General features: G+C 43.4%; 1 protein-coding gene across 2 annotated transcripts; it reads left to right on the plus strand.

The window, feature by feature from the left end:
* Positions 1 to 5,155: 5,155 nt before the first annotated feature.
* Positions 5,156 to 23,264, plus strand: LOC111952407 (spire-type actin nucleation factor 2). 2 transcript variants are annotated; one of them, XM_023971038.2, is made up of 16 exons: positions 5,156 to 5,277; positions 5,397 to 5,922; positions 15,570 to 15,613; positions 15,826 to 16,203; positions 16,319 to 16,393; positions 16,529 to 16,693; positions 16,797 to 16,883; positions 17,053 to 17,173; positions 17,298 to 17,464; positions 17,781 to 18,003; positions 19,525 to 19,652; positions 19,785 to 19,922; positions 20,148 to 20,215; positions 20,441 to 20,468; positions 21,723 to 21,820; positions 22,202 to 23,264. In XM_023971038.2, exons 2-16 carry the CDS (start codon positions 5,619 to 5,621, stop codon positions 22,443 to 22,445), a joined length of 2,268 nt encoding a protein of 755 aa, XP_023826806.1. In that variant the 5' UTR covers positions 5,156 to 5,277; positions 5,397 to 5,618; the 3' UTR covers positions 22,446 to 23,264. The 2 variants fall into 2 exon arrangements, with proteins under 2 accessions (XP_023826806.1, XP_023826805.1); XM_023971037.2 differs by having other exon boundaries at positions 5,156 to 5,922.
* Positions 23,265 to 23,619: the final 355 nt, after the last annotated feature.

Consider the following 23,619-nt stretch of genomic DNA (forward strand, 5'->3'; position numbering starts at 1 on the left):
GAGAAAGTAGTGCACTGTATTCTGTCAATATACCAGGTAAAATAATGGTTAATTAACAACTATAAGGGGGGCCCTATAAAATGTTTAATATTTCTTTCCAAATTCTGTTTTATATTTTCCCATATTATTATTTCCCGGTTTTATTTTTCCTGGTTTTAGAATACATTTTAAAAAATCGCTCAAACTTACAAATGTTCATAGAGAAACAACGAAATTATATGTTCTGATTCCATGTCAATGCTTAAATCACACCAGAAGTAAACATTTTGTATAATTAGTGTAATTCCCCTTTAATTGCGTATTTGATCCTTCAATTGCGCATCTAGCCAGTGAGGAATGTGCCATATAATGTGCTGGTATTGCAATGGTTCTGTACTGCTGCTGCTCATTTCCTGGCAAATTTAGCAAATAACAAATAATAACAAACGATATACTTATTACTCATGATATACTTCTGCTAGGTAAGCCAACTTTGCAGTTAACATTGAATTGAGAAGGTTATTGGGAAACTATTTGCTAACCATGGGTGGGACAATGTCAATGTTACGTTGATTAGATACTGTAGTTGCTGGGAGTCTGCGGTGTCTAATACTTGGGAAATTTATTTATGACCGTTTGCGGTGGAACACTTGAAAATTGCATGTACTTTCAGAGTTGTTTGGAGATCGACCTGTTGGAGAACTTGCATGGACCTACCTACCTCACACATTTAAAGGTGAGGCATATTTTTGTGAATGCATGATACAACAGCTCCCTCTGCTAACAGAGACCATTCATTGGCGCAATGCCCTTAGACGCTGTCGGTTAAATGGTAGATACAGATCAAAAAAACACTTGAATAAATGAAGAATGCAAAGTATATTGAAAACAGGGGCTTCCACAAAGGTGTGGTTCCTAAGTTAATTAAGCAATTAACATCCATCATGCTTAGTTAGGGTCATGTAAACAAATTCCCAGTTTCCCATTATTTTGGCTAACATGGCTAGAAGAAGATATCTCAATGAGTTTGAAAGAGGGGTCTCAGAGGAGCATATGGGGTTTAAAGGGTGTGTGTGTGTGTGTGTGTGTGTGTGTGTGTGTGTGTGTGTGTGTGTGTGTGTGTGTGTGTGTGTGGTGTGTGTGTGTGTGTGTGTGTGTGTGTGTGTGTGTGTGTGTGTGTGTGTGTGTGTGTGTGTGTGTGTGTGTGTGTGTGCACCAGATCTCAACCCAATTGAATACTTATGAGAGATTGTGGAGCGCGAAACTGAGACAGTGATTTCCACCACCATCAACAAAACACCAAATTATGGAATTTCTCATGGAAGAATGGTGTCGCATCCCTCCAGTAGAGTTCCAGACACTAGAATCTATGCAAAGGCGCATTGAATCTGTTCTGGCGGCTAGTGGTGGCCCAACGCCCAATGAAGTATGTATGTTGGTTTTTCCTTTATTTTGGCAGTTACCTGTACTTTACAGTCCTTGATATGACCCCCCCATCTAGTTAAAGTACAATAACTTAGCATCACGGTATTAAGTATAGGGCTCCTAATTGACATTTCAAGTGAAACATTTTTATTTGTCACCACACCACACTTAAAGAGATGTTCCAGAGAATGAAAACAACCTAGTTATTTTTTAAACCTCCCGTTTTGGACTTGATGTATGGCTCGTACATGCATAATAAACCATCTCCAGTCCTCTCACAGAGGAGAAAGGCACATAATCCTTATATTTTTATCTGGCATCATTTAGTGTATGAGATATGTGCTCGTTCCTAGTGAGCACATGCTTGGAAGTGAGTGGGATTGCCTGGCTACATGCACTTACCATTAGTTATTTTGATAACAGTGAAAATACATTCAATACTTCGATCAAATCCATGCATCATAAGTTGGAATACATTTGAAATTAGAAGTAAGATCTGTTAGACCTTGGTAGTTAAATTTCTCTCTTTCAATAGACTACATTTCTCTGGAAACCAAGCAGAAAATGATGTGCGCTAAAGATGCAATTTTATACAGACAAATACATTAGAAGACAATTGTCAAACCGATCAGAAACACTGCTCACAACCTGTATCTCCTAAATGGTGTCGCCGGTGTATTTTGTTTGAATTTTGGAATATATTGTGCAAAAGACTAGAAGGTTTTTACCATGACACATTTACATTTACATTTAAGTCATTTAGCAGACGCTCTTATCCAGAGCGACTTACAAGTTGGTGCATTCACCTTATGATATCCAGTGGAACAACCAATTTACAATAGTGCATCTAACTCTTTTAAGGGGGGGGGGGTTAGAAGGATTACTTTATCCTATCCTAGGTTATTCCTTAAAGAGGTGGGGTTTCAGGTGTTTCCGGAAGGTGGTGATTGACTCCGCTGACCTGGCGTCGTGGGGGGAGTTTGTTTCCACATTGGGTGCCAGAGCAGCGAAACAGTTTTGACTGGGCTGAGCGGGAGCTGTACTTCTCAGAGGTAGGGAGGCCGAGCAGGCCAGAGTGGATGAATGCAGTGCCCTTGTTTGGGTGTAGGGCCTGATCAGAGCCTGAAGGTACGGAGGTGCCGTTCCCCCACAGCTCCGTAGGCAAGCACCATGGTTCTGTAGCGGATGCGAGCTTCAACTGGAAAGCCAGTGAGAGAAGCGGAGGAGCGGGGTGACGTGAGAGAACTTGGGAAGGTTGAAACACCAAGACGGGCTGCGGCGTTCTGGATGAGTTGTGAGGGGTTTAATGGCACAGGCAGGGGCCCAGCCAACAGCGAGTTGCAGTAATCCAGACGGGAGATGACAAGTGCCTGGATTAGGACCTGCCGCCGCTTCCTGTGTGAGGCAGGGTTGTACTCTGCGAATGTTGTAGAGCATGAACCTACAGGAACGGGTCACGCCTTGATGTTAGTTGAGAACGACAGGTGTTGTCCAGGATCACGCCAAGTTCTTAGCACTCTGGGAGGAGGACACAATGGAGTGTCAACCGTGATGGCGAGATCATGGAACGGGCAGTCCTTCCCCGGGAGGAAAGAGCAGCTCCGTCTTGCCGAGGTTCAGCTGAGGTGGTGATCCGTCATCCACACTGATATGTCTGCCAGACATGCAGAGATGCGATTCGCCACCTGGTTATCAGAAGGGGAAAGGAGAAGATTAATTGTGTGTCGTTGCATAGCAATGATAGAGAGACCATGTGAGGATTATGACAGAGCCAAGTGACTTGGTGTATAGCGAGAATAGGAGAGGGCCTAGAACAGAGCCCTGGGGGACACCCAGTGGTGAGAGCACGTGGTGCGGAGACAGATTCTCGCCACGCCACCTGGTAGGAGCGACCCTGTCAGGTAGGACGGAATCCAAGCGTGGGCCGCGCCGGAGATGCCAACTCGGAGAGGGTGGAGAGGAGGATCTGATGTTCACAGTATCAAAGGCAGCCGATTAGGTCTTAGAAGGATGAGAGCAGAGGAGAGAGAGTTAGCTTTAGCAGTGCGGAGCGCCTCCATTACACAGAGAAGAGCAGTCTCAGTTGAAATGACTAGTCTTGAAACCTGACTGATTTGGATCAAGAAGGTCATTCTGAGGAGGATAAGCAGGAGAGCTGGCCAAGGACGGCACGTTCAAGAGTTTTGGAGAGAAAAAGAAGAAGGGATACTGGTCTGTAGTTGTTGACATCGGAGGGATCGAGTGTAGGTTTTTTCAGAAGGGGTGCAACTCTCGCTCTCTTGAAGGCGGAAGGGACGTAGCCAGCGGTCAAGGATGAGTTGATGAGCGAGGTGAGGTAAGGGAGAAGGTCTCCGGAAATGGTCTGGAGAAGAGAGGAGGGGATAGGGTCAAGCGGGCAGGTTGTTGGGCGGCCGGCCGTCACAAGACGCGAGATTTCATCTGGAGAGAGAGGGGATAAAGAGGTCAAAGCACAGGGTAGGCAGTGTGAGCAGAACAGCGGTGTGTTTTGACTTAGCAAACGAGGATCGGATGTCGTCGACCTTCTTTTCAAAATGGTTGACGAAGTCATCCGCAGAGAGGGAGGGGGGGGGGGGGGGGGGGGGAGGAGGATTCAGGAGGGAGGAGAAGGTGGCAAAGAGCTTCCTAGGGTTAGAGGCAGATGCTTGGAATTTAGAGTGGTAGAAAGTGGCTTTAGCAGCAGAGACAGAAGAGGAGAATGTAGAGAGGAGGGAGTGAAAGGATGCCAGGTCCGCAGGGAGGCGGGGAGGCTGCCCGTAGAACTTTGATGTGCTCAAGAAATGTATACCTCAAACTTTCACCCAGTTTCTAGATAAAATATTGCCGTACCTTTCTGTTGTGTCAACCATCCATCCAAATCAAATAATTAATCCATCCAAATCATTACGCGACTTTCAAGGAGTAGGACATTTGATGTAAACATATAAGTAGGCTATAACTTTTAAATTGTATAAAATGACATCCTCACAATCGCTTGCTTACCATAATCTCTACAACAAGGAAGTAGAGACAACCGAACATTGAGGGACAATGTTGATTGGCAGGTGTAATGATGTCCAATGAGGTTACAAGGTTAAAGTGTGAGGCGGGATCAGAACGGCACAGCATTGTCCAATGAGGTTTTGGGATTAGCCCCCAAGCGTGTGCATGTCTTTGTGCACAACTGCATTGGCTTGAGAGCAATTATCTGATGATTTAGTACACAACTTTCGGGGACCCTATTGGCTCTTGGGTGCTGCTTTCAGAACTACTGGATAAAAATATACAAAAYTTATGGAGAGTCTCTTTAACCATATGGATTTTTCTGTTCATAATCAACTTGTGACTTTGCTTGAGGGGGAATGCAGACCTATTTATTTTTGGACCAACTGGTGCATGAATAAATCAAAGGGAAAAAATGTCAATTTATAACTGTAATATTAATATACTCTTTATAAAGTGAATGGTTTAAGGCCTATTCAAGTTATGACACATTTTCATACAATGTTTATTACAAATGTATTATTGATTTATAGACTATCCTATATGAACTAATGATGAACAGTCTATAACTACTGTTAAAATACCTTTGCAAGCTCTGGCTATGTAATGTTGGTCTACAGTCGGAACGATTTCCTTGGGCCTAAACATCGGGGGAATGAGTTTCATGAATTAATTGCCTATGTGATGTATCCTCTACTTCTGTTTGTTTATCTAACAATATGTATGTGAGGGCTGACATTCTCACAGCGTCGAGGTCGCCACTTCGACAGATTTGTGGGTTAGTTGGATGACGCTCAGGCTGCGTGAGACGGGCGGAGCACAGGGGATGCGGGGATGCACTGCAGCGGAGCGGATAATCTGTCAAACCTGAGCGTATGATCTATTCTCTCAATTACAATCATCTTCAAGGGTTTATCTATCTCTTCGTCATTGTTTACCAGTACTCGTCTGGCTGGTGGTCAAACCTTTTCAACAAGATTTTCTCCTTGCAGGTTGATTGCGCCACTAGCGTAAGGTTTCCTCCTCCTGCCTCCTCTCCTTTCCTTGGCGCTGATTGACATTCCTGCAGATCAAAGATCGCTTTAATTTGCTGTTATGCTAACTCGCAGCTGTGGCAGTTGAGTTGGCGTGCTGTGGGGAAGGAAGGAACCCGGCGTGAACAGATAATGGCCTCAGAGCCGGCGGAGTAATGGGATCGGTCGCCTACCGCAGCCATGGCCAGATCAACAAACAGAAGCGCCAAGGATGGAGATTCAAGGGTGTCCGCTCCCACGGACCGGGCAGAGGCTCGGGACCTGAGCGACCCCAGGGAACTGTCTCTTGAAGAAGTGTTGAAATCCTACGAGCAGCCCATTAACGAGGAGCAGGCTTGGGCTGTGTGTTATCAATGCTGCAGCGGGCTGAGGGTGCCGCGCCCGGCCACTGTGACAGGTGGAGTTTCCCGTGTGAAGGACCCGTCCTCTATACTCTTACTCAGAGATGGGATGGTTTCCCTACAACAACAGCTCTGCAACAACCGTAAGAGAGCTCTGTTAGCTAATCTAACTTCCTGACTGCCATTTGCCGTACCAAAATACCTTAATTAACACCAGCCTAGGCCTACAATAGAGTCTCATTTATTATAGGCCTTTCAGTTATTTCTCAATTAATTTGATATTGATTCACTATTTGTATGCTGTAATTTCAACACGCAATATTGTTTTGAATGGGAAATTCACGATAAATGCGTCAGTAGCACTCCCCAAACAGAAATGGCTTGGATTATACTGGTAGGCGAAATTATCAATTATTCATACAGTACAAATCCCCCCTTGTATCTGCYAAAGAAGGTTTAGAGTTAGAGGTAGCTTTGTGATCTGTTTCCCATTCACAAGCGATTCGGTTAAAGGATCCCAAGAAAATAACTGTCCTGAGTACACTGCGGGGCCGGGGCCCAAAGAAAAACTCGGTCAGAGTTGCTGACATAGCCTAACGAACCGAGCTATGACATGATAAGATAAAGGATACAACTGGGAGTGGAAAAAGATAGCAGGTTAGTAGATTACGAAATGTTGTAACATTAAGGGTKACTATTGATGTTACTTAAACTGAGAGAAAAATATGAAATCACCTTATCACTCACTATGCTAATGTTCTGTTTCATTTTAAATAGGCTACTTTGTAGCTGTAATAAAAGTAGCCTAAAGAAAATGCTGAAATGATGTCACAACACATTGGACAAAAACGAATCCAATAGTTTAGGCTATAGATCAGCTGCTGAGACATAATTGTATAGGCCAAATTTTTGTCCCAAATATATAAATACTTGTTGGTTTTTATTACTATTGAGAAATGACCAAATTCTATAATGAACAATGTAAATCATAATTAATAGCACTGACAGTGATCGATATCCCACTATAGGGTCCCTGTGTTCATCTTGTCTTGGGAGCTGTTTACTTAGGAGGGGTGTTTCTTGAATATTTTTGTTGTCTACACTTATGGAGTCATTTACAGAAGAGAGTCAGTCGATTTAATGAGCGCAACAAAGGACATACTGCATATGTATGGTACATTTGTGTCCTTGCTGATGAGCCAATTATATTGCATTGTTGATGCAGTTGGTCAGTATGGGTATAGTTTACCAGTGTTGGGGAAGCTACTCTGAAAATATTAATTAAAGCTATTCTTAGGAAAAATATAGTTTGCTTAACTGAAGTTACTTTTAAAAGTACTTCCCTACATCCAAACTACTTTGTGAAAACGTATCATATGTCAATCTGAAACGTCATAGACTGCAAGAACAGTCACTTTGGGGTCATACAGCTCTTAGCAAACTTTTGTAAAAAATAGTGTTTGACCAAATGCAATGCTATTTCTCTGTAAACAAATTAACAACAGACTTTCAGCATGCTTATGGAGAAGGGCACTCAACATGCACTGCACTGACACAAATGACTGATGATTGGTTGAAAGAAATTGATAATAAGAAGATTGTGGGAGCTGTACTGTTAGATTTCAATGCAGCCTTTGATATTATTGACCATACCCTGTTGTTGAAAAAAATTAAGTGCAATGGCTTTTCAACTCTGCCATATCGTGGATTCAGAGTTATCTATCTAATAGAACTCAACGGGTTTCTTTTTAATGGAAGTGTCTCTAATGTCAAACATGTAAGGTGTGGTGTACCGCAGGGCAGCTCTCTAGGCCCTCTACTCTTTTCGATTTTTACCAATGACCTGCCACTGGCATTAAACAAAGCATGTGTGTCCATGTATGCTGATGATTCAACCATATACAGTACGCATCAGCAACCACAGCTAATGAAGTCACCGAAACCCTTAACAAAGAGTTGCTGTCTGTTTTGGAATGGGTGGCCAGAAATAAACTAGTCCTGAACATCTCTAAAACTAAGAGCATTGTATTTGGTACAAATCATTCATTAAGTGCTAGACCTCAGCTGAATCTGGTTAAGAATGGTGTGGCTGTTGAACAAGTCGAAGAGACTAAATTACTTGGCGTTACCTTAGATTGTAAACTGTCATGGTCAAAACATATAGATTCAATGGTTGCAGAGGTCTAGCCGGGGAGAGGTCTAGCCATAATAAAGAGATGCTCTGATTTTTTGACACCACACTCCAAAAAGCAAGTTCTGCAGGCTCTAGTTTTGTCTAATCTTAATTATTGTCCAGTCGTGTGGTCCACTGCTGCAAGGAAAGACCTAGTTAAGCTGAAGCTGGCCCAGAACAGAGCGGCATGTTTAACTCTGAATTGTAATCAGAGGGCTGATAGAAATACTATGCATGCCAGTCTCTATTTTGCTTAGAGTTGAGGAGAGACTGACAGCATCACTTCTTCTTTTTATAAGAAACATTAATGTGTTGAAAATACCAAATTGTTTTCATAGTCAACTTACACACAGCTCTGCCACACACACTTATCCCACCAGACATGCCACCAGGAGTCTTTTCATAGTCCCCAAATCCAGAACAAATTCAAGAAAACGTACAGTATTATATAGAGCCCATATTGCATGGAACTTCCTTCCATCTCATATTTCTCAAATAAACAGCAAACCTGGTTTCAAAAAACAGATAAAGCAACACCTCGTGGCACAACGCCTCTCCCTTATTTGACCTAGATAATTTGTGTGTATGCATTGATATGTAGGCTACGTGTGCCTTTTTAAAAATGTATGTAGTTCTGTCCTTGAGCTGTTCTTGTCTAATGATGTTCTGTATTATGTCATTCTGTATTATGTTTCATGTTTTGTGTGGAGCCCAGGAAGAGTAGCTGCTGATTTTGTAACAGCTAATGGGGATCCTAATAAAATACCAAATACCAAATATAGTACTGCATGTTAACAGAATGTGCAATTTAGCTTATTATCAAATAAAATAAAATTGTATTTGTCACATGCGCCGAATACAACAGATGTAGACCTTACAGTGAAGTGCTTACTTACAAGCCCTTAACCAACAATGCAGTTTAAAAAAATAATAAGAATACGAAATAAAAGTAACAAATAATTAAAGAGCAGCAGTAAAATAACAATAGGGAGGCTAGATACAGGTGGCACCGGTACAGAGTCAATGTGCGGGGGTACCGGTTTGTTGAGGTAATTGAGGTAATATGTACATGTAGGTAGAGTTATTAAAGTGACTATGCATAGATAATAACAGAGAGTAGTAGCAGCGTAAAAGAGGGGGGGGGGGGGGGGGGTGGCAATGCAAATAGTCTGGGTAGCCATTTGATTACATGTTCAGGAGTCTTATGGCTTGGGGGTAGAAGCTGATTAGAAGCCTCTTGGAACTAGACTTGGGGCTCCGGTACCGCTTGCCATGCGGTAGCAGAGAAAACAGTCTATGACTAGGGTGGCTGGAGTCTTTGACAATTGTTTGGGCCTTCCTCTGACACCGCCTGGTATAGAGGTCCTGGATAGCAGGAAGCTTAGGCCTCAGTGATGTACTGGGCCGTACGCATTACCCTCTGTAGTGCCTTGCGGTCGGAAGCCGAGCAGTTGCCATACCAGGCAGTGATGTAACCAGTCAGGATGCTCTTGATGGTGCAGCTGTAGAACCTTTTGAGGATCTGAGGACCCATGCCAAATCTTTTCAGTCTCCTGAGGGGGAATAGGTTTTGTCGTGCCCTCTTCACGACTATCTTGGTGTGTTTGGACCATGATAGTTTGTTGGTGATGTGGACACCAAGGAACTTAAAGCTCTCAACCTGCTCCATTACAGCTCTGTCGATGAGAATGGGGGCGTGCTCGGTCCTCCTTTTCCTGTAGTCCACAATCATCTCCTTTGTCTTGATCAAGTTGAGGGAGAGGTTGTTGTCCTGGCACCACACGGCCAGGTCTCTGACCTTCTCCCTATAGGCTGTCTCGTCATTGTCAGTGATCAGGCCAACCACTGTTGTGTCATCAGCAAACTTAAWGATGGTTAAACACAAAAACAATGTTTCAAATGAAAATTAGGCTGGTCTGATGCCGAAAAAGAAAGGAAATGATTACCTACTTCACCCATATWTWTTWTTTTTTTTTAAAGTAGTGTGTAGTTCCAGTAGTTAGCTACACCACTGCATGGCAAGAAAAGTAATTAACTACTGAAAACACTACCTAGATTTGAATTATTTCAACTACCAACAAGCTACTGGAAAATGTAGTTAAATTACTAGYTGAACTACGTAGGTCACTACTCCCCAACACTACAGTTTACTTATGTACAGTTTACTTTAATCACAGATCACAATTAGGCTACTTAACCTCTGCAAATTAGTGAGTAATGAAGGCAATGAAGTAGGCTACAGGGATTGTTGGTTAAGGGTCAAGGTTACTAAGGGTGTGTTTTATATTATACAACGGGTGGGTCTAATCCTGTATGTTGATTGGTTAAAACCACATTCCAGCCGGTGTCTATTCCACAAGTTACCACCGGCTAAAACTATAAAGTTGAAATGCCTATTTACTCTGTTCCATTTCACTGGGCAATCGACAATCGACTGTCATCAGCCCAGCCAGGCAATTTATAAACTTGATCTCCACTGTAAAAAGCATCTAGACATTACCTCCAATTTCTTTTAGACTAGCAATTGATTTTCAACAACGGAGGTTTGTATAAACCTTGCTCTCTGTCTCTCTGACATTTCCAACATTGTTTCAACATTGAAATTCGATCTCCAGCTATGTAATAAACTTGTAGGGAGCCTGGACGAGACAGACAAGCAGGCAGCTTTTCTCAGCCAGTCAAAATCATGAATCAGCTGGCATCATTTTTATGGAGATATACAGTACCAGTCAAAAGTTTGGATACACCTGCTCATTCCACGTTTTTTCTTAATTTTTTAAACTATTTTCTACATTGTAGAATAATAATAAAGGCATAAAACTATGAAATAACACATGGAATCATGTAGTAACCAAAAAAAGTGTTAAACAAATCAAAATATATTTTAKATTTTAGATTCTTCAAAATAGCCTCCCTTTTCCTTGATGACAGCTTTGCACACACTTGGCATTCTCTCAACCAGCTTCACCTGGAATGCTTTTCCAACAGTCTTGAAGGAGTTCCCACATATGCTGAAAACTTGTTGGCTGCTTTTCCTTCACTCTGTGGTCCAACTCATCCCAAACCATCTCAATTGGGTTGAGGTCGGGTGATTGTGGTCTTCTGATGCAGCACTCCATCACTCTCCTTCTTGGTCAAATAGCCTTTACTCAGCCTGGAGGTGTGTTGGGTCATTGTCCTGTTGAAAAGCAGTCCCACTAAGCGCAAACCAGGTGGGATGGCGTATTGCTGCAGAATGCTGTGGTAGCCATGCTGGTTAAGTGTGCCTTGAATTCTAAATAAATCACAGACAGTGTCACCAGCAAAGCACCCCCACACCATCACACCTTCTCCTCCATGGGAACCACACATGCGGAGATCATCCGTTCACCTACTCYGCGTCTCACAAAGACACGGCAGTTGGTACCAAATATCTCAAATTTGGACTCAAATTTGGACCAAAAGACAGATTTCCACCAGTCTAATGTCCATTGCTCGTGTTTCTTGGCCCAAGAAAGTCTCTTCTTATTATTGGTGTCTTTTAGTAGTGGTTTCTTTGCAGCAATTTCACCATGAAGGCCTCAGTCTCCTCTGAACAGTTGATGTTGAGATGTGTCTGTTACATGTATTTGGGCTGCAATCTGAGGTGCATTTAACTCTAATGAACTTATCCTCTGCAGCAGAGGTAACTCTGGGTCTTCTTTTCCTGTGGCGGTCCTCATGAGAGCCAGTTTCATCTTTGCACTTGATGGTTTTTGCATACTGCACTTGAAGAAACTTTCAAAGTTCTTGATATACCACCGCTACCTTGTCACAACAAAACTGATTGGCTCAAACACATTTGAAGGAATGAAATTCCACAAAACCAACTATTAACAAGGCACACCTGTTAATTGAAATGCATTCCAGATGACTACCTCATGAAGATAGTTGAGAGAATGCCAAGAATGAAGAATCTAAAATCAAAAATATATTTTATGGTTACTACATGATTCCATATGTGTTATTTCATAGTTTTGATGTCTTCACTATTATCCTACAATGTAGAAAATAGTAAAAATAAAGAAAAACCCTGGAATGAGTAGATGTCCAAACGTTTGACTGGTACTGTACAAAGAAATGTCAATAGAAAACAGGTAAAATGAAACGAAATGCAGCTAGTTTGTTGTCTTTCCAGCTTCAGTTTGAAGTGATTGTGTTAGCTGTGTTGTTGGTTAGCTCCTCCGAACAACAGTGTCCTGACGAGAGAGCACATTTTCTATGCCAGGCGAAATTGCGTATTATTAGCTCATTGTTATGGATGTATCCAAATAAATGTCACTAGAAAACTATCAAATGCAGCTACTTTGCTGTTATTCTGGCTGCACTGTTTGACGTGACTGTAATAGTTTTCTTTGATGCACTTTTACAAATGTTTAACTCCCTCTGTGTTGTTTTTAATGTTTATGTCTTGTTCCCCATATTTCTATGACAACAGATTCCAGGTCCATATTTTGAATGTGGGGGAAATCACAGGGGCAGCAAACATAAAACAGCTCCAAAAGAGATGGAATCTTGAAAACATTGCCTGAAAGAGAAATAACTATCATCAACTGACAGACACATGATAAAAGAATGTTCTCTCCGAGACACTGGCCGTGTCCGAATACCCATACCAGCGTATGTGACATTTTGAAAATAGTACTCCGAATGCGTCATCTAGGCGCGTCAATTTATCTGATTATCAGCTGTTGTCAAACACGTGAGTCTGAAAAAAGACGAGTGAATTCTACCAAAGATTATGCATATGCTGTCAAGACATGTCTCTCCGCCCAAACAATAGGAGTCGCTGTCCACAAAGCGGCCGGCAGGCTGTCTAGCTCCTGCCTATCCTTTCTTTGGATTGGTGGATACATCTCATTCTTGTAATCCTTTTTTGAATATTCAGTGAGGATTGCTGATGTCGACCGCCTGTATTCACTGGAGAGAGATGCTATGCTACTAGCCCCATACCATGAATATGCATTGTCATCTTGAGACAACTCCGAAATAAAGTGTTTTTTCTCAAAGTTGCCAGGAAGTCACGTGTCCTACTTATATCAGTAGACTCCTAACAACGTAAGCATTACAAAACTTCTATTCGATCAAATTAACCTCACCTAGCAAATAAGCCATTCATTTTTGTTGTTGACCAAATTCGAAACTCTCGTTGACCTCCATACAAAATCTCCTTGCTTGGTTGGCGAAACAATGAAAAAAAGCCCTCTGCTGAAGGGAGACAGATATTCCGCGGAGTTGGGCATCTCTCTTTTCGACTCTCTGAATCTACTTGATCAAACGCCAAATGAGTATGCAGTTTAAGTATGTAGCATGCTAGAATGGGTACTCGGACATGGCCACTGTCTGTGTCATTGGTTACGTGAACCTAACCGGACATAATGAAACCTGTCTAACTGCTTCAAAAAGGATCTATTACTCAGCTTCTGAGGGGCTTGAACAGAAATGTCTTCACCCTCCTGAGAGAGAACAGTACTATGACTATGTGTCAGGCCGACTCTTTGTCCACGGTGCAGATCTATTCAGACAGGCTCTGTTAATCTGGACCTAGTCCTGCTTTCAGCGCTTTGTTCTGGACAGAAGTAGCAGCACTGACTCCTCACCCAGGCCTCTCCACTAGTCTTGGGTTCTGCAGCACTAATGTGCTGAACGTGTGGTTTCAGGCCTCCCGGGTGTCATTAATGACATCTGAGCCGTGCGCTTCTCTGTACACACAGAAAACTGAGCCATTGCTGGCTAGCTGAGTTGTGACTGCAGCACATGAGATATATAGAATTTGACGACTATAAAATGAAAAATGCGCATTCTAGAGTCATGGTGGGAAAATGGTGGGAATGGTGGGAAAATGACGCATTTTGTCAGCATTTTCTACTATATAGTGCCTTCGGAAAGTATTCAGAATCCTTGACTTTTTCCACATTTTGTTACGTTACAGCCTTATTTTAAAATGGATAAAATAAAATAAAAATACTCAGTAATCTACACACAATACCCCATAATGACAAAGCAAAAACAGGTTTTTAGACATTTTTGCAAATGTATTAAAAATAAATAACAGAAATACCTTATTTACGTAAGTATTCAGACCCTTTGCTTTGAGACTCAAAATTGAGCCATTGCGAGATGTTGAGATGTTTCTACAACTTGATTAGAATTCACCTATCATAAATTCAATTTATTGGAAATGATTTGGAAAGGCACACAACTGTCTATATAAGGTCCCAAAATTGACAGTGCATGTCAGAGCAAAAACCAAGCCATGAGGTTGAAGGAATTGTCCATAGACACAGATCTTGGAATGGGTACCAAAAAATGTCTGCAGCATTGAAGGTCCCCAAGAACACAGTGGCCTCCATCATTCTTAAATTGAAGAAGTTTAGAACCACTAAGACTCTTCCTAGAGCTGGCCGCCCGGCAAACTTAGCAATCTGGGGAGAAGGGCCTTGGTCAGGGTGGTGACCAAGAACCCGATGGTCACTCTGACAGAGCTCTAGAGTTCCTCTGTGGAGATGGGAGAACCTTCCAGAAGGACAACCATCTCTGCAGCATTCCACCAATCAGGCCTTTATGGTAGAGTAGCCAGACGGAATCCACTCCTCAGTAAAAAGCACATGACAGCCCGCTTGGATTTTAGCCCGCTTGGATTTTAGCCCGCTTGGATTTTAGCCCGCTTGGGGATGTTTTTCAGCGGCAGGGACCGGGAGACAAGTCAGGATCGAGGAAAAGACGAAGGGRACAAAGTACAGCGAGATCCTTAATGCTTAATGCTTAATGAAAACCTGCTCCAGAGCGCTCAGGACCTCAGACTGGGGCGAAGGTTCACTTTCCAACAGGACAACGACCCTAAACACACAGCCAAGACAATGCAGGAGTGTCTTCGGGACAAGACTCGGAATGTCCTTGAGTGGCCCAGCCAGAGCCCGGACTTGAACCCGATCGAACATTTCTGGATAGACTGGAAAATAGCTGTGCAGCAAAGCTCCCCATCCAACCTGACAGAGCTTGAGAGATCTGCAGAGAAGAATGGGAGAAACTCCCCAAATACAGGTGTGCCAAGCTTGTAGCGTCATACCCAACAAGACTTGAGGCTGTAATTGCTGCCAAAGGTGCTTCAACAAAGTACTCAGTAAAGGGTCTGACTACTTATGTAAATGTGATATTTCATAGATTTTTTWAAATAAATTAGCCAAAATTTTGAAAAACCTGTTTTTGCTTTGTCATTGTAGATTGATGAGGGGAATAATATACCATGGCACTCTGTGTTGCGTCGTGCATGCTAACAGCCCTTAGCCGGGGTATATTGGCCAGATACCACACATCCTCGGGCCTTATTGCTTAATTATACCCATACAATTCAAAGTCAAAGGGGCAATCTGGGATTCAAACAACAACAAAGAGGACACCCTGCCACTTTTTTGGTAAACAGCTGTGGGGTGGGGCTGGAGAAATGTAACCGCTCTCAAATTGAAATGATCGTTTCAACCATGTATTGTATCAAAAATGTGTGAGATGGATGGAAAACTCTAGACCCTATTAGGGAGGAGAGCAAGCATAAAACAGTGTTAGTTATGAGGCTGCATGCCTACTTTTTTGTCTTCATAGATGACACAGACGGACCTCCCCTCCCACCTATCGCGGAGCGCCAGGTGAGTTTCTGAACCCATCATCCCCAACTTGTAACATACAACACACTGTCATGACAGGTAAATGTCAGTCTCCTCTCTTCTCAACTATGATGCCACCCCTGCATTGCCAGTCTTCATATATATCTTTCAAGCAGCCCTCCAGTCCTCTCTATCCTAACAGCTTGTTCTCCACTGCTATTTATTTCCTCGATCACCTGCATCTGTCTCCTCAGCTGGTCCAGTCTCTGGGCGTGGCAATCTACCAGGCCCTGGACTGGGGTCTGGATGACAGTGAGGAGCGGGAGCTAAGTCCTCAGCTGGAGCGGCTCATTGAGCGCATGGCAGGGGGAGATCACAGCCTGGGGGCTGACTGTGGTGGTGGCAACGGAACTACAGATGAGGGCTACAGTGGTCAGGAGGAGGAGGAAGAGGAGGGAGAAGAGGGGTCTATGAGGCCAGTGGGTACATTACGCCAGGTGATGACACTTTGCGCTTCCAGACTTGCCAACCCTGCACTTGCCCCTGAGCACTACCAGGCCGTGTGCCGAGCCTTGTTTGTTGAGACTCTGGAGCTACAAACTTTCCTGACCAAAATTCAAGATACCAAGAAGGTATGTTCCTGATTTTGTTTATACCAAAGATTACAGATCACTCACATGTAAAGCACTGAAGTCATTGTTAACTGAATAGTGGTGTTATTATCAGTTTATTATAATTTCTCTGTAGATGTTGAAGAAAATCAAAACAGACGATCCTCAGGAAGATAGAGCTGAGATTGATGCACTTAAACACACAGACTGGGTAAGAAGCAGGGATTGTGTGTGTTTGTCTGTGTCACTGTGTGTGTATATGAGGATATGTGTATATACTGTATGATCCTTCATTGGGTTGATGGGGTGTGTGTGTGAGGTASATAAGTGTATGTGTGTGTTTCAGACTCGTCTCTGGGTCCAGTTGATGAAAGAGCTGAGACAGGGGGTGAAGCTGAAGAAGGTGCAGGACCAGGAGTTTGACCCACTGCCCACTGAGTTCAGCCTCACACCCTTTGAGATGCTCATGCAGGACATCCGCACCCGCAAGTTCCAGCTGCGGAAAGTCATGGTGAGCTGGGTATTGATACTGATAAGAAGACTCTTGATCAGTGGATCAAGTAGTTATTTCTCCTGTATTTATGTCCCAGACCTCACTCATGTTCTCTCTGTAGGTGGATGGTGACATCCCTACGCGGGTGAAGAGAAATGCTCATGAGCTTATTTTGGACTTCATCAGGTCTCGCCCTCCACTCAAACCAGTGAGTGTCCCTTTCACTACAATTTGTTTTGTTGACGTGACTGTAGTGTGGCTGTGGCAGTACCTTGTGTGTCATAAGGTGTCATAGTCTGAGACTGGGTAATGTGTGTCTGTGTCTGTTTCTCTTGTGTTCTCAGTCTGCCTGTGTGTTTTGTTGTTTTGCATGCTAGGCGTTAGAGCGAAACCTGCCCCCTCCTCCTCAGGAGAAGCAGTCCCTCCATGAACGTGTCCTGGCTGGAATCAAACAAGAGCGCAAACTAAAACCTGTGGACCCACCCAGTTCCAAAAGATGTATGGACATCACTGTCACTACATTAATACTTTGAGCTATACATGTAGTATGTTCATAAAGTGGAATGTATTCTAAGCGAAATGTGTTTGAGAGTTCATGTTTGTGTGTTGTTTCATTCGCCAGCGTTTGGCTCCCTGCCCTGTCTGGCACACACTTGCCCGTGTGATTTCAAATCTACTTCCTGCATTGACCTGTCAGGCTCAGAGCTAGGGTCCCGCCCCACTTCTCGTCTTCGTGTTCTGCTCAAAGCCCCTACTCTTCAAGAGATGGAGGAGATGAACATGTTGGAGGTTAGACGGAAAATAGAAGAGAAACTATATTGTTTTCTCATTTAAATGTACTACCTCTTACTGAGAAATAACAACTACAACAACAGTTATGTTTTCCTTCCTGCTCCTCCTCCTCCTTGTCCTCCTTCTCCTCCAACTCCATCACCTCGTCCTCCACCTCCATCACCACCTCATCCATCACCTCCTTCTCCTCCACCTCCATCACCTCCTCCTCCATCACCTCCTCCACCTCCTCCACCGTCTCCTCCTCCCCCCTCCTTGTCCTCCTCTACCTCATCCTCCTCACTGTTGTCCTCCTGTCTTGTTGCTGTTGCAGGATGAGGAGTCTCCAGACAGTGGGGAGCTCTGCCGTGCTGAGAGTTTTCCCACATCTATGAAACGGGACCGCTCCTTCTCAGAACACGACCTGGCTGAGCTCAGGGGGGAGATGCTCCCCTCACTGTCCGACTGCACCCATCTGGAAGGGGCCGTGATGCGGAGGGGTGAGAGACCATGGTTACACGTGCTCTCAGGGGCTGGGCCACCCTCCACGCACAGAGGTCAGTATGCTCACTAAGACTCCTTTCACTACAGACAGTTTCAGGTATTGGTCAGCAGAGGGAGACATTTACTGTAATATGTATTCATGTGATACTGCAGAGCCACTCATTAGACTACTTACCATAATATGGTTTATGAAACAGATATATTGGTATTTTCGTCATGTCAAATATTTATTTGTGTTAGAAAGCAAGCCTGACAAAAAATCATATAATTGCAATTGAAAAAACATTAGTCTAAACTGTTTAAAAAAAAAATGCACTAGAGGATTTTGTAAACACTTGAACGAAGTTTGTTATAGTGTTTATATCTTATTCAATGTCAGGAGGTAATCACATATAGGCCTAATGTGTGTCAATCCATTCCGTAAATTGCTTACAATGATTTCTTGCTCAGGTTAAAACGCGTTACTATAACTGCTGTGTGTTATTTCATTTGAAGGGTTTTGTGATGGATACTAATCACCTTATAAAGATGTACAGATAGTAACTAGCTCAGTAAAATGCTAGAAGGACAACAGTTAATGGGTTTGATACATGTTTTTCTTTCATATCACAACTACCTTATACACCCTTTAATTTGTGAAATATGTGTTGACCGTAGCTAGGAGAGAACAAAAACAAAGGTGGTTCAGTGACGTCTCCTGTTCTACCGCTAGGGGGATGTCAACCCTTTCTCATCACACACATGCCAGAAATGTCAACAATGTCATCATAAGCAGCTGATTTACATTAGCCTAAATGTAGCCTGCTGTTGTTTTCTAGTTTTCTGGTCCTCACTCTAACCCGGCTCTAACTCGCTCTAATCCTAGCTCTAACAAGGCTGTAGACTCCTATGGTCTGGTTAGACGCCATAGGAGTCCACACATGTATTTCTCAGGGTTACATAGCGCCTTCTTCCTTTCCATTTTGCATAAAGGCAGGTGAGTCTTTCAAGTACCAATACCTAGGTTGGTACTTAGTCTTAGAGGTTATATCCTGTAGAAAGTATTTCTACTAATACCTAGCCTACTTTTTATTTCCTCTGACCCCAATTTAGTTCCTCTCTTGAATGTTAGAAAAACTGACCTCGTATCATACTCATCAAAGATCCACTGTGATCTGATTTGCAAGTGTTTCTGGCAGCATGTGTTAAACCCCACCAAAAACAAATAGATAAAACATGTCACGACTCATGTATCTAATTGACAGCTAATTTATGTAGCATACACTTTTGGACGATCAGAGCTCGGACTCAATAGAAGAACATGGACTGTGATTCAAAGCTTCTCTCTCTCTCTCTCTCTCTCTCTCTCTCTCTCTCTCTCTCTCTCTCTCTCTCTCTCTCTATCTCTATCTTTCCTCTCTCTCTCTCTTCTCTCTCTCTCTCTCTCTCTCTCTCTCTCTCTTCTCTCTCTCCTCCTCTCTCTCTCTTCTCTCTCTTCTCTCTCTCCTTCCTCGTCTCTCTCTCTCTCTCTCTCTCTCTCTCTCTCTCTCTTCTCTCTCTCTCTCTCATCTGTGTCTCCATCTCCCTGTTCCCAGCCTCTCTTCCTGTGCCAGGCTGGGTGCCACCCTCCCCTGCCCGTCTCTCTCTCAGCTCAGTGAATGAGACCACAGAGGGAGATGAGACCGGCTCCAGTTCTCGGAATGGCAATAAACACCAGTGGATGGTGAGTGGCACATTATCTTTGATAACCTCTCCACACTGGGTGCTCTTTGCTCCACTTCAACCTGACCTGCCCATTGTATTATACTAGCTAACTTCCTCTACCTACTCCCTCCCTACCATCTCTCTCTGTAAGGAGGAATTCAGTCACCCAGTGGAGAGTCTTGCCTTAACAGTGGATGAGGTCATCAATGTGCGTCGTGTGCTGGTGAAAGCAGAGATGGAGAAGTACCTGCAGAACAAGGAACTGTATTACAATCTGAGGAGAGGCAAGGTACAAGCAGTGACGTCACATCCTTTGGTAGCGTTCTCTCAAAGCCTTAATAGCGAGGTTCTATCTACAGTATGATATCATTCTCTCAAAGCCTTATGAGCGAGGTTCTAGTATGATACCGTTCTCTCAAAGCCGTATGAGCGAGGCTCTATCTACAGTATAATAATGTTCTCTCAAAGCCTTATGAGTGAGGTCCTATCGACAGTATATGCATGTGTCTCCCAGGTGTGCTGTTGCTGCAGAATTAAGTTCCCCCTCTTTTCCTGGCCATCCACCTGCCTGCTCTGTAAAAGGTGAGTACACACTACACAGTATGTAGTATTATATTAGTATATGCTCCTTTTGTAATAACACCATAATCAAGTCATTTCAACTTGGTCCCTCTCTGCTCAAGAAGCACAATAATAATGTTGTTTTTGACATACCATTGTGGGTTTGATTGAATAGTGTTCTATGTGTTTTTGGTAGTGTAATTCAGGGGATTCTTAACTCTGCCTCTGTGGTTCTCTCTCCTTCAGGTCTGTCTGTGGATTATGCAGTGCAAAGGTATCCTACAGTCCTTTTTTCTTTGTCTGTGTAAATGCAAATTCATGTTCTTTGAATGTGTAATGTTTTCTACAGTGCTTTTTGTTAATGTTGTTTGTATTGAAAATATCTATTTTACAACCAAAATGTATCTAAGATATTCTGTGTTGGCTCATAATATTATTCTGTGCTTTTAATTATGTCAATTATTTTTGATATGTGCCTTAGTCACCAGACCATTTGGATTTGTGGTTCTGTGCTATGTAGGTTTGAGGTCTGGGCTGTTGAGTTTGTTGTGTGAGATTATAGTTTGTCTGTGCTGTGTAGTTCTGTGTTTTGTAAGTTCATGGTTCTGAATACATTTTGTGATTGTGCCTTGAGGTTCTGTTGTGTGTTCTGTTGTATGGGATGCTATATGTGTGTATGGTTATGTTTGGTGGTTCCTTGCTTGTGTTTGTGTACAGTGAGGTTCTGAGTTGTATGAGTTTATGGTTTGGGTGTCGTGTCTGTGGTATGTGGCTGATGTCTTGTGACGTTGTTTCTCCCTCATCCACACAGCCCTGTCTTTTCTCATATTTCTGTTATGCTGGTGAATGAGGACCCAAAAGCGACTTAAAAGAAACAGAGTCTTTATTCCAGTCTTTAACAAACAATGATACTCCTGGATATTATCCTAGGTAAATCCAAAACAGGAAACTGAAATCCTCTCGTCAGTAGAGAGGAACGACTGGAGACGCGACCACAGACTGCAGGTCGCTTCAGGAAGGCACAGGCCGTAGCTGACATAGACACCTGCTCACACGCAGCATCTGAAGAAGGCAAAAACACGACAGGGCGGAACAAGGACACAAACAAACAAGAATCCGACAAGGACAGAAGCGGAAAACAGAGGGAGAAATAGGGACTCTAATCAGAGGGCAAAATAGGGGACAGGTGTGAAAGAGCAAATGAGGTCGTTAGGAGAATGAGAAACAGCTGGGAGCAGGAACGGAACGATAGAGAGAGAGAGCGAGAGAGGGAGAGAGGGAGGGGGAGAGAGAGGGATAGAAAGAGGGAAAGAACCTAATAAGACCAGCAGAGAGAAGCACAGGGACAAGACATGATGATCAATGACAAAACATGACAATTTCTTAATCATATCAAGTCTGCCATTTCCTCTTCACTTTCTGCCGATATGATCTCACTTAGTTCTTTAAACGTCCTACTCCTCCTCCTCCTCCTCCACCTCACCCATGCCTATTTTAACTCTCTGCTTTCCCTCACCCTCTGCCACAGATGAAGATTCCTTCCAAGAAGATGGCCCACATCCCAGTCTACACTGTGGGCTTTCACAGCAGCCCAAAGAGCCATGGTCGCAAGAGTGAAGTCTACAAGTGAGTCTTATCTGTCTGTCCATCTTCATGGCCACTGAACTGTCTTTAACTCAGCAGAAGAAGTCTTTGCTCACCCCAGCCAATAGTAACTTACATGCTCAATCTAATCACTGCCCTTCCTCTAGATCTCTCAGCATCTGTTACATAATGCCTCTGCTTCATCCAGATCTCTAAGCAGCCTTTATGTAGTAATTACCCATCTGATTGCTCCGCGGTCCATCTTTAACATCCCCCTGCAAACTCCTACAGATGGGAAGGGCCTGAAGTTGTTCCAAACCATGTGACCTGACCTGGAAAAACTCCAGGCCCAGAAGGTTCCTCGTCATATTATATASTGAGTGCTCCCCTGATGGATTATAACACCTCGCTCCCTCTCCACAGATCTCTGTGTACTCTCTCCCGCCGGTCTGTGGAGGAGGAGTTCCCCCACCTGTACACCAGTGGCTGCAGCCTGCGGGATGTTTGTGCGGACTGCACCAAGTTTGTGGCTGATGTCATCTCGTCCAGCCGCCGGAGCCTGGACATCCTCAACAACACTCCCAAGAGGGAGAGTGCTACGCCCAAACCACAACCCCAGCCTCACGCATCACCACAGCCACCCACCTTGAAGAGAAAAGACAAGTGAATAGATTGACTGTTGGTTTACCCCGCTTCCTTAGCAGGGTTGCCCCTGTGCTGCACTACTAACCCACTCAAAACACCCCACCATTCCCCCAGCCTGCAAGCACCCCCCCCCCCCCYYGCTGAAGTGCYTGTTAAGGGTTGTTTCTCTGCCTCTGTAGAGAGGTTCATAGGACGTGGCCTAGGGACAACATATAAGTCTGCCTTATCACACATATATTGACTTCACTCCCTGGTCAAATGCACAAGCAGAGGGGAAAGGCAAAATACGAGGGAGGAGGAAAGAGGTGAGAGAGTAATTGATGAGGATGATCGGAAAGAGGAGATATATTTACTGTAGGAGCCAAGAGTTTAAGGTKTAGGGTAAATATTTAGCTCCCTAGTTGCCTTGTTTTAGTTATGAATGTAATATACTCTTTTAACACCAAAATAACACATCTTACATTGACACACCTTCTCAGAACACAGTTTTTTTTCTGGAATGTTAAAATAACACTGTGGCAGGCTGAATAGAAGATATATTTATTTCACTATAAGTATTTTTTTAGTTTAGAATGTGCTTGGATTATCTGTGGTCCAACTTGATGATGCATGGTGGCACTGTCTGTCCGACTGTCTGAATGTAATCGGGTCCTAGAGGGGTGAAAATGGTCCTGGAAGGGACCTGTCCCATTGGCACCAAACTGGACTGGACTCCCAGCCTCCTATGTCTGCTGCTTTAGAATGACATTAAGCCCCCTCTCTCACCTACGATGGTCCTGTGCGATCTGCTCAAATTTTCGAAACACCCAGTAAACCTCAACTGCAATAAATCTAATGTAAAAAGGAAGTCCTATGCCTACAGTGTGGATCTGTCCATCTGTTCCTTAGAAGGCTAGGGAAGCCTTAGACTGTAAGTATATTTCTATAAAACTGTTGTAGTCTAGTCTGCTTGTTGACCTTGAGCTACCATGAGAAGATCTAAAGCTTTGTTAGATAGTTTAAAATGCCAATGAATTGTTCACTAATATGCTATAGCCTACATGTTAAATGCTATTATCATTCGTTAATCAATTAGAAACACCTATATAAGAAAGTGTCTGTTACAATTTAATAGACGGGATAATAGAGCCCTATAGTGAGAAGAGAGATGGACTAGCCTTCAGAAGTTTAAAAAAGTAGGCCTACATGTCTGGGAA

The sequence above is a fragment of the Salvelinus sp. IW2-2015 genome, linkage group LG26 (assembly GCF_002910315.2).
Source record: "Salvelinus sp. IW2-2015 linkage group LG26, ASM291031v2, whole genome shotgun sequence".
Lineage (NCBI taxonomy): Eukaryota > Metazoa > Chordata > Actinopteri > Salmoniformes > Salmonidae > Salvelinus > Salvelinus sp. IW2-2015.

Excerpts from the sequence above, each read along its gene's own strand:
- LOC111952407 (XM_023971037.2), top strand. The coding sequence starts at position 5,619 with ATGGCCAGATCAACAAACAGAAGCGCCAAGGATGGAGATTCAAGGGTG. Across the intron at positions 19,923-20,147 it reads ACAATCTGAGGAGAGGCAAG|GTGTGCTGTTGCTGCAGAAT; the intron begins GTACAAGCAGTG and ends TGTGTCTCCCAG. Across the intron at positions 21,821-22,201 it reads CGCAAGAGTGAAGTCTACAA|ATCTCTGTGTACTCTCTCCC; the intron begins GTGAGTCTTATC and ends CCCTCTCCACAG.